The sequence below is a fragment of the Sitophilus oryzae genome, unplaced genomic scaffold, assembly GCF_002938485.1.
Source record: "Sitophilus oryzae breed Bouriz unplaced genomic scaffold, Soryzae_2.0 scaffold_1623_pilon_pilon, whole genome shotgun sequence".
Lineage (NCBI taxonomy): Eukaryota > Metazoa > Arthropoda > Insecta > Coleoptera > Curculionidae > Sitophilus > Sitophilus oryzae.
This window is the reverse complement of record NW_022146307.1, coordinates 460,305-475,253: the sequence shown is the minus strand read 5'-3', so window position 1 is coordinate 475,253 and position 14,949 is coordinate 460,305. Positions and strand designations below refer to the sequence as shown.

Genomic DNA, 14,949 nt, shown 5'->3' with positions numbered 1-14,949 from the left:
TTGTTTACCGTAGTTTACCGGTCGGGTTCGCCTGGTTTTGCAACGGAATACAGCCTTTTGAGGAGCTCTGAAGGAGAGAAAAGCAGCAGGTACTAATTTTTAACCCCTTATAGGTTGATGGTCGCCTAATCGACCACTTTAATTTAACCAACTAATCAGTCGCGTTGAAGCGTATTATTGCCCAGTTTGTTTGCTATGCTTATTTCTATGCGCGCTTTTGCCATTTAATCAACCATATCTATACGTTGGCCGAATTGGCGTGAAGAGTTAATGTAAGTGGTTGAATATTCGACCAGTGAGCGTTGATAACACTGAGTTCGCTGTGTGTCATATAGGTAATAATTGACATCTAACCATTTTCTATGCAAATTTCGTGTGATAAAAATTTAAACATATAGAAACAAATATATCTGTGACGTTTATTTCTTTTTATTTAGTGCACTAAATTTACGGCTCGCATGATATTTTCTAAAATTGTTAACAGATCCTATATACAAGGTACTACGGCTGTAGGACGCACTATTCGTCGGGCATGTAGCTCCTAGAATAAAAAACTTGAACATTTTGTTTAAGTGCAAACCTAAAGTACATACGAGGATGTATTTCAGGAAAATATTTTAACTTCTATAGGGTGGCCCATAAAAGTATCAGTGAATCGGGATATTTATTTTAAATGGAACACCCTGCATATTATTGCATTTTTGGCTTCATTTCAGATCACTTTACATAATCCTAAGATATGAGTAAATAAGTTTCGATAGTTTCAGAGATATTAATAAATAAATAAAAAATCTCTTTTTTAGCCTTTTTTAAAAAAATTATTAAAAATACAGGAAATGTTCTGAAATCAAACTTATTTAGGTATTTACTTTGGATGGTCTATACCTACTTTGCTATAAATATCGTAATCGTAAATCATACAGGTTGTTCAAAATTCTACGCCAAACTTTCTAAAATATAAAATAATTTTTCTTTGTTTTTATAAATGGAACACCCTGTATATTATTCTTTTATTAGATCGAGAGTTAAAAACTGAACAATTTTTGTATTTAAAGTATTTCAAAATTTTTAATGGTTTCGCAGGTACACGCAGTATTATTTCATATGGCTTTTTCAACGGTAAAATACCAGAGAAAAGCTAATACCAGATAAAAATTTACTATGGAAAATGCCATATGAAATATAAAACCGCGGATATCTGCGAAACTGTTAAGAAGTTTGAAACACTCTAAATACAAAAAATGTTAATTTTTTAATTCTCCATCTAATGAAAAAATCATATATGGGGTGTTCCATTTAAAAAAAGGAAGAAAAACTATTTTAAATTTGAGAAAGTTTGGCGTAGAATTTTGAACATTGTGTGTGATTTACGATTACCATATTTAGAGTAAATTAAGTATAGACCATCTAAAGTAAATACCTAATATAGTTTTGATCTCAGGAGATTTCTTGTATTTTTAATAATTTTTTTAAGAAAGGCTGAAAAATATATATTTTTTATTTATTTATTAATATCTCTGAAACTATCGAAACATATTTATTCATATTTTAGGATTATGTAAACTGATCTGAAAGAAAGCCAAAAATGCAATAATATACAGGGGGTTCCATTTAAAAAAAATCATCCCAATCCACTCACACTTTTTTGAGCCACCTTATAGAAGTTAAAATATTTTCTTGAAATACATCCTCGTACATACTTTATGTTTACACTTAAACAAAATTACCAAGCTTATTATTCTAGGAGCTACAGATGCCCGACGCACTATTGCCGGACCCTGTATTTTCGATCATTTCTCATAGGATGCGAGTTTCTAGATAAACAAAATTTGATTTATTTGATATGGGATGGGCATACTTTTGAATAGAGAGCTAACAGAGATAATCAAAATTAACTTACTTTTTTCTTACATTGGATGATACATACAGTTTATACATTGGGTCATTACATATTATATATTTGCTTTAACAGTCTCTGGTTGAAAAATGCGCCACCACCCCCTCACACCCTTATTTTTTAACTTTTTAAAAAAAAATTATTAAGAAGATATGCTCTCTTTGTGCCAGTTTAATATTTTTGAAGTCAATTTGATAAAACTAGAAAATAATTAGTATTTCCCTATAAAGGGTTAAAATATGCATAATTCTCAGTCACTGATACAATTATCTAAAAATACAATTTGGAGATATGTATGTAGTTTTTGTCACAAAAGTGAGCGATATGTTTTTATTATTTATTTTGTATTCTCTATTTTTTCTCAACAAACTAGAAGATTGAACTAACCATATTTGGTTTTATTATTTATGAGGCGTTAAGCAATTTACAGCTCTTAATTAGATATCAAAAATTACGGTAGGCAATTTAACTATTATCAAGTTTAAGGCCTTATATCTCTGGAGGCAATTTATATGTACCCTTCAACTCCGACGTTTATACCCGCGTAGTATTGAATAATATAAAAGGTACCAGCGAAATACCAATCTTAAACTCATTAATTTACTACATTATACGCATTTCGGGACGGAGCCAAAGGTTGGATGGGCCAATGGGGACGAAGGGCAATTGTCTGAGGCTCGAGTGGTTTTACAGATTTAAAATGCTTTCTAAAATGTAACTTTTTCGCTAAAAAGTGATATTTAGCAGATACTTAATGTAAATTTAATAAGTATATTGCAGAGTTGCAAGCTCATAGAAAACTTATTTTTTTTTATTTAAATCATTTTAATGACTTAAGTCATTTAACTAGTGACATTAAGTCGGCTTAAGCCATTTTTCAGAAGGTGACTTATCTATAAGACTTAAAATTTAAGTCTTTCAAAATGACTTGTGATTTAAATCTTTCATTGTTTTTAGAAAAGAATTAAATCATTAAAAAAATTTAAGTCATTTTATAAAAGGCTTAAGTCAGATTTTTATATATTTATATGATTTATTTTTAACAGCAGCTTTTCTTTTTAAACTGTTAGGCGGCAGCAAGCAGCAGAATAAAAGACACGATACTCAATACCACTAATCACTAGCAAATAAAATAATTTTCGAAAGGAGTATGTTGTCTTTCAAGTGATTCCCCGACTCCGTTATGTAGCCCGAAAGACGAACAAAAGAAATTGATTTCGAACATATTGAAGAGTACCTTAAAATCCTCTAGCCCTCAGCTTTTATACCATCGACATATTACATAGTGATCAGAACACATCACCACTTTTTAATTCTTTACAAAAATGACATACATGTCTTGAATTAAAATGATCTATCTAAGACTTAAGACTGAAATCATTTAAACTTTATGTTGAATTTGACTTAAGATGTAAATCATTTTGATTTTAGAATTGACTTAAAACTTAAGTATTTTTGAAAGTGACTTGTTGCAATTTTGGTTTACTGTAAGTTATGTCAAAGAAACCCATTTAACACCCATTACTTATCTATGAATTGTTCTTAATTAAATTATCTTGGTAATCAAAAAGTACAGGGTGGTCCAATAGGGGATACCCTCGTCGGCTGTAGACACTGTCAGTATAGAGAGAAAGCTGAGACACGTCGGCTGAGACACTGTTAGTATATTTATGTACAAATCAGCAAAGAGAAATTTTAGTTTCAAATTTTGCCCGTTAAGGACTGTAACAGCAACACAAAATCGAAAATACCATTTTTTCTTAATTTTTTTTAATCGAGAACTATCTATTTAAGAACTACCCCATACAGCACATCAAATCATATTTACGATGTGTTTACATTATTAGACGTAGACACAGGGTGACACAATTCCCCCGATGTAAATATGCGACGTTTACACATTGTAGTTCAACACGTATGCACAAAGGTTAAACGTCCGTCTCACAATGTAGCCACAGTATAGCATTTACGTATACACAAAGTAAGGGATACACAGTGTGCCGTAGGATACACAGTGCTTGTGTATTACATTTAAACTCTGTTTACACATTTTTTTTTTTTTTTTTTGAGGTGTAAAATACCTTTACGTACGGAGTGTGGGACTCCGTACGTAAAGTACTCCGTCTCTCCTTAAGCTGTCTGGAGGACACTACCCACTAAACGTCACCCCCTTGCTCCTGCCACGTCTACCTGGACCCGCTGGACGCATCTTTATCTTTTTTTATCGTTTACACATTGCAGTTGTGACTACCGCGTGTGTACGTATGTATTTTGCTTCGTATATACATCTTGTGCTAGATAAAACAACTTCTTATGAATGAACTTAGGAAATAATACAAGTTTTGGTGCCTAACTTTTCGTTCTTTTTAAGAAATATTTATTCAATAACACCAATTACATCTTTTTAAAACGAAAATTAGGAAGGCAAAACTTTGTATTTTCCAAAAGCATCTCGATCGTAAGTTCAAGAGAAGTAGCCTTAAAATTATTGTTCCATTTTTGTTTTGTATTAAATGTACCATTTTTCTTCCATAAAATGGATTAAGTGGTTAAAAAATAAAATTCTTATATTTCTTTATATCATGAAACGCAATAGCGCAAATAACACAATAATAATTATTATTTACACTGCAGAAACCAGAAGTAAGAAAACACTGTAAAAGAACAAAATTTGTATCAAAATGTATTAAAAATATAAGTACCTAGTATAACAACATACTAAAATCACGCTAAAATAGTAAACACTGGTATATCGCCACGATTTGGTGGACCTCGTTTAGTTATTTTTTTCTCCTCTTTTCCCTCCAAACAGTTGGTTTGTTAGCATACTCATTGAACGAGCACTCTGTTGGACTTTGTTGTATTTTATTTCCAGTTTCACAATCTCACCCTTAAATTTTATATGAAACTGATTATTGAATATTAAACATATCTGTATATTGATCCATCAATAACTTACCGAATATTAGTGTAAGAAGTTCTTTGAAGTTGAAGTGTTTAAATCTTTCTTCCTCTGGTCCATTTAGATTTTTGTTATTTCCAAATTAAAAAAAAATTATATTACAGAGCTAACCTCTTTATCATTATACGAGAATATTTGGAGTTTTCATTCATTGGAGTCAAAATTTGGTAAATTGGGTATCGAGTAAGGGAAGAGTCGCTGCTATAATATTAATAATACTCTTAAGAAGGTGTAACAACTAACAAGGTAATTAAAAACTTGTGCTTACCTCAGGGGTGGATACAGGAATTTATTTTAGGGGGGGCCCAAAATGAAAAGCAATGTAGATTATGCTTTTTAGGACGCCATTTTTAACCCAAAAGCCTAATATTTTACACAATTCACAGGCTTTAGGGGGGGGTCCGGGCCCCATGGGCCCTCCCCCTGTATCCGCCACTGGCTTACCTTAAAATATCATTTAAACTACACTACACAAACAGAACATTTATATAGAGCTTCCGAATGATAAAACAATAATGGCTGCTAACAACTCTTAGAAAGGAGAAAGGAGAGAGGACACATAAGATACACTTGGTCGGTGTATCTACGCTGAGGCTACCTGCGCGTGCGCACACCTTCATTTCTGGCTAGAATGTAGACACAACAGTAAACTATTACAAAGTGTCTATATAGATAATTTATATTATGTGTATACGTCACATTTTTACAAGATGCGTACTATAGGCACACATATGATACGAAGTATCACTAAAAATAAAAAAAACCTGCGTGTATCTCATATGTATATGTTAGAACTAGATGAACACTAAGGTTCACTTTAACATATTTTGTTTCTCATGTGTCTCCCGTGTAGAAACGTAATTTCATTTGGACGTGCTGTATGGGACATATCTCTTCAACCAGCTACACACTTTTTTGCTAAAGACTATTTTTATGTATTTTCACAAATTAAGTGTAGGAATGGTGGTTAAATTTTTTTACATTCAAATGTTGATATCTGTGTTTTGGATGATCCGATTTTAATCTCCTTGGTGTTTAAAAAAGTACTTTTTTCTCTAATAGTGATGGATAACGAAAATTTTAGATATCATGTAGCTTTCATCTTCAGACTGATCACTCAGAAAAGTGATCTTGGTCATAATATTAAAATAAAATTTACCTTCATTATGTGTTACAAATTACAAACTACTGATTCATTTGGAGTGTCCTTAGAGTGTCCTTAGTCAGGTTACGGATGTAGTCTTCCAGATTTTTGAGTTTGCACTCTGAGAAAGGTCTCTTGAACTACTAACAGTACCTACCATCCACCGTACCAGCAGTTTTCTATTAATCGGATCTAATCAAATTAAAATCTTTATAACTACATACTTATTACATTAAAATTGTCAGGAATGCAGTACATTTTAAACTATATCCTCGCTCAACCTCATGCAAAATCAACACATTTTTATTCTCCCACCGCATTCTTCACCTGCCCGTCCATCACCTTGCCTACTCGGGCGCGCGATTTCTCCATACATATCGCCCGTTTCTCCCGTAATAAAATCGGGAAGTGTTCCCCCAGGAGCCCTTCCCACACTCCCCCCATCCAACTTCCAATCTGCCGTTTAACCTGTGTGCCTGTGCCCTGCCGGCCATAAATACGGCGGGCCGATGGCAGGAGGAAGTCGATCGTGGTGGTGCTAAGGATTGGAGGTAAAAAACGGGTCGGTTTGGTTTCGGAGCTGGTTTAGAGTGATAAAAGCAGTGGCATAAACCGTTGAAAACCCGTAGAGTTAGATCTGAGATCGTAACGCGCTTTCATCCGATCGCTTAATAGCAGGGGTGGATGGGGAAGTGGAACCGGCCCGGGAAAAACAGGCAACCGGCCCAAATCCACAAAAACAAAATGACCATAACGAAGAAACATATTTTATTTATTAATATATAAGTAAGGGTGTTTTTCGCTCGTGCGAAAAAGCTCTTTTGTCTCCGGTTTTAAAAATAAAAATAAATCGTCTTGATCAAAATTTTCGTAAAGACCAATATTGGGTCGGATATCTGAATTTTTACTACAAAATGGCTCAGTTTTACAGGATTCTACTACTTTATTTCCATTATCGATAACGGTAATTTGATCTTGAATAGGCTACGATTTTGAGTCACGATTTTGAAACAATATAAGACTTCCTGATCATTCTATTCAGCTGACCCAATATTCTGTGAAATGCATTACTTTTAGCTTTTCGGGTATATACTTCTTACACATTGTAGAAAGAAATTCTCTCTTTTCTGCTACAGCCGCAGCCTCCCCATGTACACGTGTTTTTAACTGAATGAGGTCGGCATTAAAACTGCAGCATTTTTTAGGTTATTATATAGTTCTTATCACGAAACTTTTCCTCTATACTTTTCTACATTTGGCATCTTGTATAATAATGCCATGACTCAAACGAAAAAAACCTAGGCAATACCTAGCCAGCGGATATAAATTTGTTCTCATGTAATGTTGTTACACTCCATAATAAGAATATTTGGATTTTCGAGACATATTAATATTTTATTATCTAATCTAGTTTAAACCTTCTCTTCTCTACTGTCTCAGTAATTTTTTAAAAATTCATTTTAGCAACATTTTAAACAACAATTTAGACTTGGCTTTTAGTTCTCAGACTTGGCTTTCCAGTCCGTCCCCAATTCAAACCAAGTATAGATATGTTTTCTCCGTCAACCGCAGAGTTCGCGTCAAATTCGTCTACTTTTTTACAAAGGGGAGCTCGAAAAATATTGCACCGAGGCCCCCAGTTGTCAATCTACGCTACCGTATTCTTAGTATACATTTAGATCGAGACTATTTAAATTTACCTAATGCTATTCATTCTTTTTTTTTGCTGCCAGTCTAGTTATTAATAAAAGAATAGTGGGCAAAACTATACAGGGTGAGTCATATAAGTGCAAATATTTTCAGGGGTGGTATATATTTCGACCCCAGGAACTCGTCTATGAGTTTTTTTACAAAAATAGATGTTAAAAATCGAGCTTTTCTTTTAAATTTTCCTGTATATTTTAGAAAACGTTTTAGAACTTCCTGTTCAGCGCAAATTTTCCCCTACGGTGTAGTTTCTTAATCTCTGATATTACGGCACTAAAAGAAATGCAAATACCGAAGGTGGCTCAATTTTTTTAAAAAATAAATCTATTTTTTTTTTCAATTTCCAAACTTTAATAACTCGATAGGACTTTTTTGAAACTCGATAAAGAGAATATATTATGTTTATTTTATTAAGATCTACCAGCCCTGAAAATATTTGCACTTATAGACTCACCTTGTATAATAAAAATTTTCAAACCGAACAAACAACAGATGATTATTAAAATTATAAGTGTCTCAAAGAAAGACATTTTATAATAGTTATTTTACAAATTGGTGTTTATGTATAAAAGCAATTGCTAATACAATCTTTTTTGGGCTCTGATCGGGACCGGCCCACCGGCCCATCTTTCCACCGGCCCACCGGGAATTTTCCCGTTTTCCCATATGGGCCATCCACCCCTGCTTAATAGTAGAGATGAGCAATAAATCGCAAACTCCGATCCAACTGCAGCGATTTTAAAATCGCTATCGCAACCTGCGATTGGCTCTCATAGAAAACTACGATTAAGATTTCTTCTATTTGCAAGTTTCAATATAGACAACCAGTATTACTGGTATATAGCTGCGATTTGCAGCTTTGTTGCGATTTGCGATTTTGCTGCGATTGTGATTTTGTAAACTCTATACGCGAGTTTGAATTTTTAGGAGTTCCGATTTGCGTTATTGTTGTGAATGTATAATTTTTTCGTCTATTGAAGCATTTTATAGTCAATTGAGATTGTTTTTTTTTTCTCTGATGTTATTTATTTATAGAGAAAGTATATTATTTTCTAGGACCACAATTATAATGTTTCTCAAGAATGGTTCGCCCCTCTAACTTTTTTATTTTTTTTATAAAAAAAAATTAAATTTGGTATGTTAGTTATTTGTATGTCATATTATGTTTAAAAAATCTAGTACAATGTTAGTTTTTTCGTTTTATATGTTTTTTTTTCATTGTAGAAATTAAACAGAAAAAAGTGACGGTAATATTCTGAGGTTATCCCAAAAACTTTTTTTTATTAACAATATTTACATACATTTGCTTTGCATTATGGGTACGTTCTCTAATTTTGAACACCCTGTATGACCTAAGATTACGATATTTATACCCAAGTAAGTACAGACCAACTGTAGTAAATATAGGTACCTTAGTTTACTACTTTAGTTAGTAGTTTTTATTTCAGGACAGGTTCTTGTATTTTTAATATGTTTTTTTAACGTAGGCGTAAAACATATTTTTATTTATTTATTAATATTTCTTAAACTATACTTATTAAAACATATTTAATAATATCGTACGATTATGTAAAGTGATGTGAAAAGTTGTTGATGTGTTGTGATGTGCACATTATTTGTTACTCCAAACTCTCGTGTTGCGTGTTGTATCATCTACAGGTCCTATCTCAGGGGCGGATACAGAAATTTGTTTTAGGGGGGGGCCCAAATAAAAAGTAATGTAGAATATGTTTTTTAGGCGCCATTTTTAACCAAAAAGGCAAATATTTAACCCAATTTATAGATTTTAGAGGGGGGGGGGGCCCGATGGTCCCCCCGCTGTATCCGCCACTGTCCTACCTCATCGCATCCCCTAAAACATTTCAAGTTTATTTCGTTTTTTATCGAGGAATCACACACTATTGAGACTGTTTTGGTTTAATTTTATTCACCCTTTTCCGCTTTATATCCATCTAGTTTTTGCTTAATAAGCATTCAAACTTTCTTAGATTTTCGATTTTTGTATTGTAGCATATAAAATAGGTAGATAGATCTACCTACTTTTGGAGCCCTTATTCATTAGTAGATACTAGAATTGCTGGATGCTACTACACAATAATAAAAGCTATAAATGTAATAAATTTTCGAGCAATACACATTTAAATTTAAATTTAATATTATGCCTATCTTGTATAGCTCCCGTAACAAAATTTAAAATAGAACATAATAAAATTTTCCTTGTTATATCACCTACCAAAAGGTAACTTTTGTCATCTGGCCCATTAGCTCAGTTGGTTAGAGCGTCGTGCTAATAACGCGAAGGTCGCGGGTTCGATCCCCTCATGGGCCACACATTTTTTTGTTTTTTTTTTGCAGAAATAATTTCATTGAAAATTAAAAATATCTTCCTAATTTAACTAATTTATTTATTATATTTTCAGTTATATTTTTATTTCTAACGTCTTAATTTAAAAATCTAAATTAATTGTAGTGCGTACGAAACATTAAATAAAACTCCTTTATTAAATTCAGTTTTTGTACAAACTCAAAATGATAAAATAACAAGAAAATATATTGCATATTAATTATTACTCAAGAAGTATTTTCATAATATCAAAGCTCATAAAATAATAATAATATGCATTTTTGAATACCTTTTAATACTATGTTGCCATCTATACACAATATCTAGAACTGATCTTTAATACCTTTTTAGATTTCTAGGTTCCCTTTACCTAGTCTCTGATTCAGGGTACAGATGTCGCCACATGTACTAGCGCTGATCGATATCCCAATAAATCACATCAGAGGTTGCCAGTAACGCAAAACTAATTTATTTTTAATGTTTTATTTATTATTTTCTAGCTATATTTGTTGTTCTTTTTAAGTGATATAGTTGGAAATTATTAATATAAAATTTTATGTGTATATGAGGCAAATCAAAATGACTTTTTTTAATGATTTTGTAGAATGTATAAACATGACAACGTCGTAGGCTTATCGAGATACAAGAAATTATCTTTGCTATTTTAGTAGAAAATAAACAGAACCAAATAAATTGCATAGAACTTTTTTAAACAAAATAATTTTAGTAAATTTAAATTATTCAATGCCATTTTTGACCGCCTGACAAGTGAATCACCAATCAAAAAGCAGGTTGCATTTGACAGTTGACGAAGTAGATCAGTAGATAAACGTCAGTTTCGATTGTACCTCGCCGTTGAAGAACTTCTCTGAGCGTTTTTACCCGAGAAAAATCACAAAACTTGAAATAAACAGTTTCTTAAGATAGTTTAGGTAAGCTCTAATGATTAAGTAGTATTATCTTAGTGTTTTTTGGGTATATTATTCATATTTTGGGAGTTGTCGTTCAGAATGTATTAGGAAAAATCAATATCATGAGTTACAGGGAAATAAGTTAGCTATTTTCTATTAGAAATAGATGGTGTATACTTAAAAATGTTTCCGAACATAATTTGTTTCATTCGTTACGTATTTGCGCTAGTTATAAACAATTATAGTTTATTGTTTAATAGCATTGTTTGTTTTTAATATCTGGCGGCTGATTTACAAAATGTAACCTTGCAATAGCATGTTCAAGTCCCTTTTTTATGTTTTTTGTTTTATACTTATTTCTTTGAAGTTGCTGAGTTAAAAAAGAATCAGTGATTTTGTTGCTAAATAATTTTCATGAAAAAATCTTATGAATAGATTTAGTACCTACTTTTATTGTATTTTATGTCCCAGATCAATTGGTATTTTGTAAACAATTTTTCTTCATTAATTCGGAGGAAAATATTGCGTTTTATTTCCACCAACTGAATCTGGTGTAAATCTAGTTTTAACCGATTTCACTTAACTCACCAAACCGCATCCATTGAAGATGTTAAATAATATGATATTTAGGTAACTATCTGATCAGCAGGTTCAAATTTTTGGCATGAATGTTTTCAGTTTTTCAAATTTTAATGTTGAAGTTCAGCCGAGTGTAGAATGCCCATTTAGAGAAACTACTTATTAGAACTGATATTTGTTTTAATCATAATTAAATATACCTAATCTTGAATTAAAATTTCGTTTAGGTAGGAGAATATTACAATTTATGAATTTATACACTTGAGGGATTTATTGGGTAGTACTGGTATTTTAAATTAAGTGTGATTGTCATTTTAGAGTTGTTACATACAAACTTATTATTACCCAAAAAGATAGGTACTCTGACACTTAATAATTGTGGCACAACTACAAACTTAAAATTAATTACACATTTTATGTTTGTTCTCAAACTTGGTAGACAATTTTAGTAAAAATACTAGATTTAACTTACGGTTTGGTTTGTATATTGTAGAATTAGGTAGTCAAAATGTTAATTTAAAGTAACAACAGAAATTCTAAAATAACATAAACTATAGGTTAACTATTACTTAGTTAAATTTAAATTAGGTTGAATTAAAGTACATACTATACATTACTAACTAGATTGAAACGATTTTATATCCTTTTTTTACATTTTTTTTTCAGAAACCCGTTTCATATATTTTAATATTAAAACTTTATATACGGATAAAGTCCCATCTACACAACATTTTACCGGTCTGTTTAGTAGATACTGATAGTTGACGGCAGTGACGGAACTTCTTTCTGTAGATCTCTAGACACGGCCTTTTGTCTTAGCCCCGTCTAGACATAAATTATTACCTGACAGATAAAATTTTAAGGCGGGTTAAGTTTGAACAGGTAAGACTAACAGGTAAAGCGCTATGTGTAGATGGGGCTTTAGGCTCTAATATAAATATTTAGTTACATTTACAACTTTTTGTATTATGTTTTAGAGCTGAAATAATTATTTTATTTCAAACAAAATATTTTACATTTATTTACATTAGCTTCTAGCCTCCACAGGCAAATTTGGATTGAATAAATACGGAAAATTTTATTGGAAAGTAACGTAAATAAATATACGATATAAAAAATTTCCGGGAAAAATTAGAAAACTTTTATTTTTATAAGATATCCCGACTAAAAAAAAAGCGAAGATGAAATTATAGAGAAAAAGAAATAAGAAATAAGAAAAAAATGTTAAAGAAACAACTAATATAAAGTTTGGTTTGGTTAAGTTATTAATAAAAGTTCTTTCTTTAAGTAATTTATGAAATTGTGTGGTTATTGTAAGCTTTTAACCTTTTAAAGAAACTGACTGGTATTTTTTCGATAGGTGAATTTTTGGGAATATGTTCTAAATCTAAGTATAACTACCTGATACTCTTAGGTAAAGTAGTTTTAAACTCAATGGGCATTCTAAGTGAGGTCTTATAAGTGGAACAAGGCTTCCTTACCGTTTTCAAATATTCATTCCCTGAAAATTAAATTTATTCAAATTTTTAGGGAACTTTTATCATAATATGTATAGTGTGGGATGCAGGAAAACCGATAAGCTTAACATATACACTTCATAACACAGAAATTGGTAATAATATCTATACTGTTGCGACATTTCTAGAAATAAGTTGGGTATTTGGCCACTGAAAAGGAAATCTAAAGGTGCGTTTACAATGGTGCGCTGCGACGCGAACACGCAGCGCGCGCTCCCGGCTTTTGTCGCGCGTTATTTTTACTATTTTTACGAATATTTCGCGATCTATAAAAATCGTGCGAACATTCGTTTAGTCATTAATCTCTGTCATGCGAAAAGAACTGTACAATTTTAATAGGGAGCAAGTGCGGCTTTTTGATCACTCGATTAATAAACAATATTCAAAGAAAACACAGAAAAAGAGAATGTATTCAAAGAAAACACACATAGTCACAGATAAATGCGCTTCTTGATGATGTCTTTACCGGCCGTCCCAATTGCCTGAACCAATTTATCTTAACGCGATACTGGAGGCAGAATAAGCCTTTTCCCTCTGTTTAAAGTGGACTAGCCTTGAGCCTCATAATATGGTATTCTTTCGTGTCTCACTACTATATTCCCTCACTAACCCCCATTCGGCTGAACTTCCCCACCCTGTACATACACATACATCGGCCCGTGTCCGCAGGCCTATTCTAGGTGGGCAGCATGAAGGCTGCCGCAGTGCAGGGCAGCGGCGCGTACGCCTCCCTGTCCAGGGGGGCCACGGAGAACGTGTACCGCCCCACCACGGGCACGGTGGCCGTCCCGGGGCTGCTGGACGGCCTGAAAAGGGTCTTGGGGCTGAGCGTTGCCGCAACACCAGTCAGGGAGAAGAGGGAACCGCTTCTGGAACAGGTGGGTGGTACCGGAAGAAGAGCCGTGGTCGTGGCAGCAAGCAGGTAGGTTATGGAGGAACGTGTGGATGGTGTTGGTGCGGGAGGTGGTGGTAGTAGTGTTGGCAACGCTGGATGATTTATTGTTATTAATAATAACTTTCATAAAGCAGTTTGGTTTGGTTTGTAATCCGAAAAAGTAGCAAAATAAGCGTTGGGCATTTAACGTTTTATGTAAAACTGGCTATAGGTATTTTTACACAAATGAAGAAGGAAATTAAAGATGAAGGATTATATTATATCCGTATTGTAGCACATTTTTAGACAACTTCTTTATTTTTAAGATTTTGATAATCAAACATCAACAAAATATTTCTGAATGTTTGGACTAAATTTTCTCGAAAATAAAGACATAATTTAAAATTTCGTTATAATACTGAACTAGATTTAAGTTTTGTGATTACAGTGATATATAATTTATATGGTTTTGTAATAAATTGCTCGCTATTTTACGGCAAATGCTAAAGCTTTGCAAACCTTAATCAATCCTTATTCAAAGAACGTGTGTTTGGAATTTTGGGTATGGCTTAACACGACAGGATCGGGCTAAACCTTAGGCAGATTTCTGAAATATGTAGTTCCTTCGGCCATACACCCGCTTCCCGTTCCCTAAGAGCGATCCGAACAGTACAGCGTAATAGACTTAACTAGTAATTTAGTTGGATTTATCGGTAAGTGCAGGCTTTTCGCTAGAAAGTGACATTTTTTCAGATTAGAGATCGGAGTATTAATTGTAAACTAAATTGTCACTTTTCAATCCATTAAATGAAGTGTGCAGTCAAGAAGAAAGATGTGATATTTATAGATAGAAATTTCTATCATCATTTTACGTCTTGGAGGTATCTTATCTGTCTGTCTGTCTGTCCGTCTGTCTGTAACACGATAACTCAAAAACCGCTAAACCGATTTTAACCAAATTTGGCACAAAAATACTGTGGCACCCGAGAATCTGGCTATTAGTTTTTGGTGTGG

The 14,949-nt window shown here is 32.8% G+C and overlaps 1 protein-coding gene and 1 non-coding gene across 4 annotated transcripts in view; both read left to right on the top strand.

Annotated features, from left to right (window-relative positions):
• The first annotated feature begins 9,965 nt into the window (after positions 1 to 9,965).
• Trnai-aau lies at positions 9,966 to 10,039 on the top strand. The gene has a single exon. It is a non-coding gene; the product is annotated as a tRNA-Ile (tRNA).
• An 821-nt stretch (positions 10,040 to 10,860) lies between these two features.
• Positions 10,861 to 14,949, top strand: part of LOC115880426 (protein NDRG3-like) — a 70,125-nt gene continuing 66,036 nt past the window's right edge. Inside the window, exons 1-2 of one of the 3 annotated variants that reach the window (XM_030897625.1) lie at positions 10,861 to 10,986; positions 13,731 to 13,983. In XM_030897625.1, coding sequence (XP_030753485.1) covers positions 13,751 to 13,983 — 233 coding nt within the window. In that variant the 5' untranslated portion in view covers positions 10,861 to 10,986; positions 13,731 to 13,750. The remainder of the gene's footprint in view (positions 10,987 to 13,730; positions 13,984 to 14,949) is intronic. The other 2 variants (XR_004049874.1, XM_030897627.1) reach the window with 2 other exon arrangements.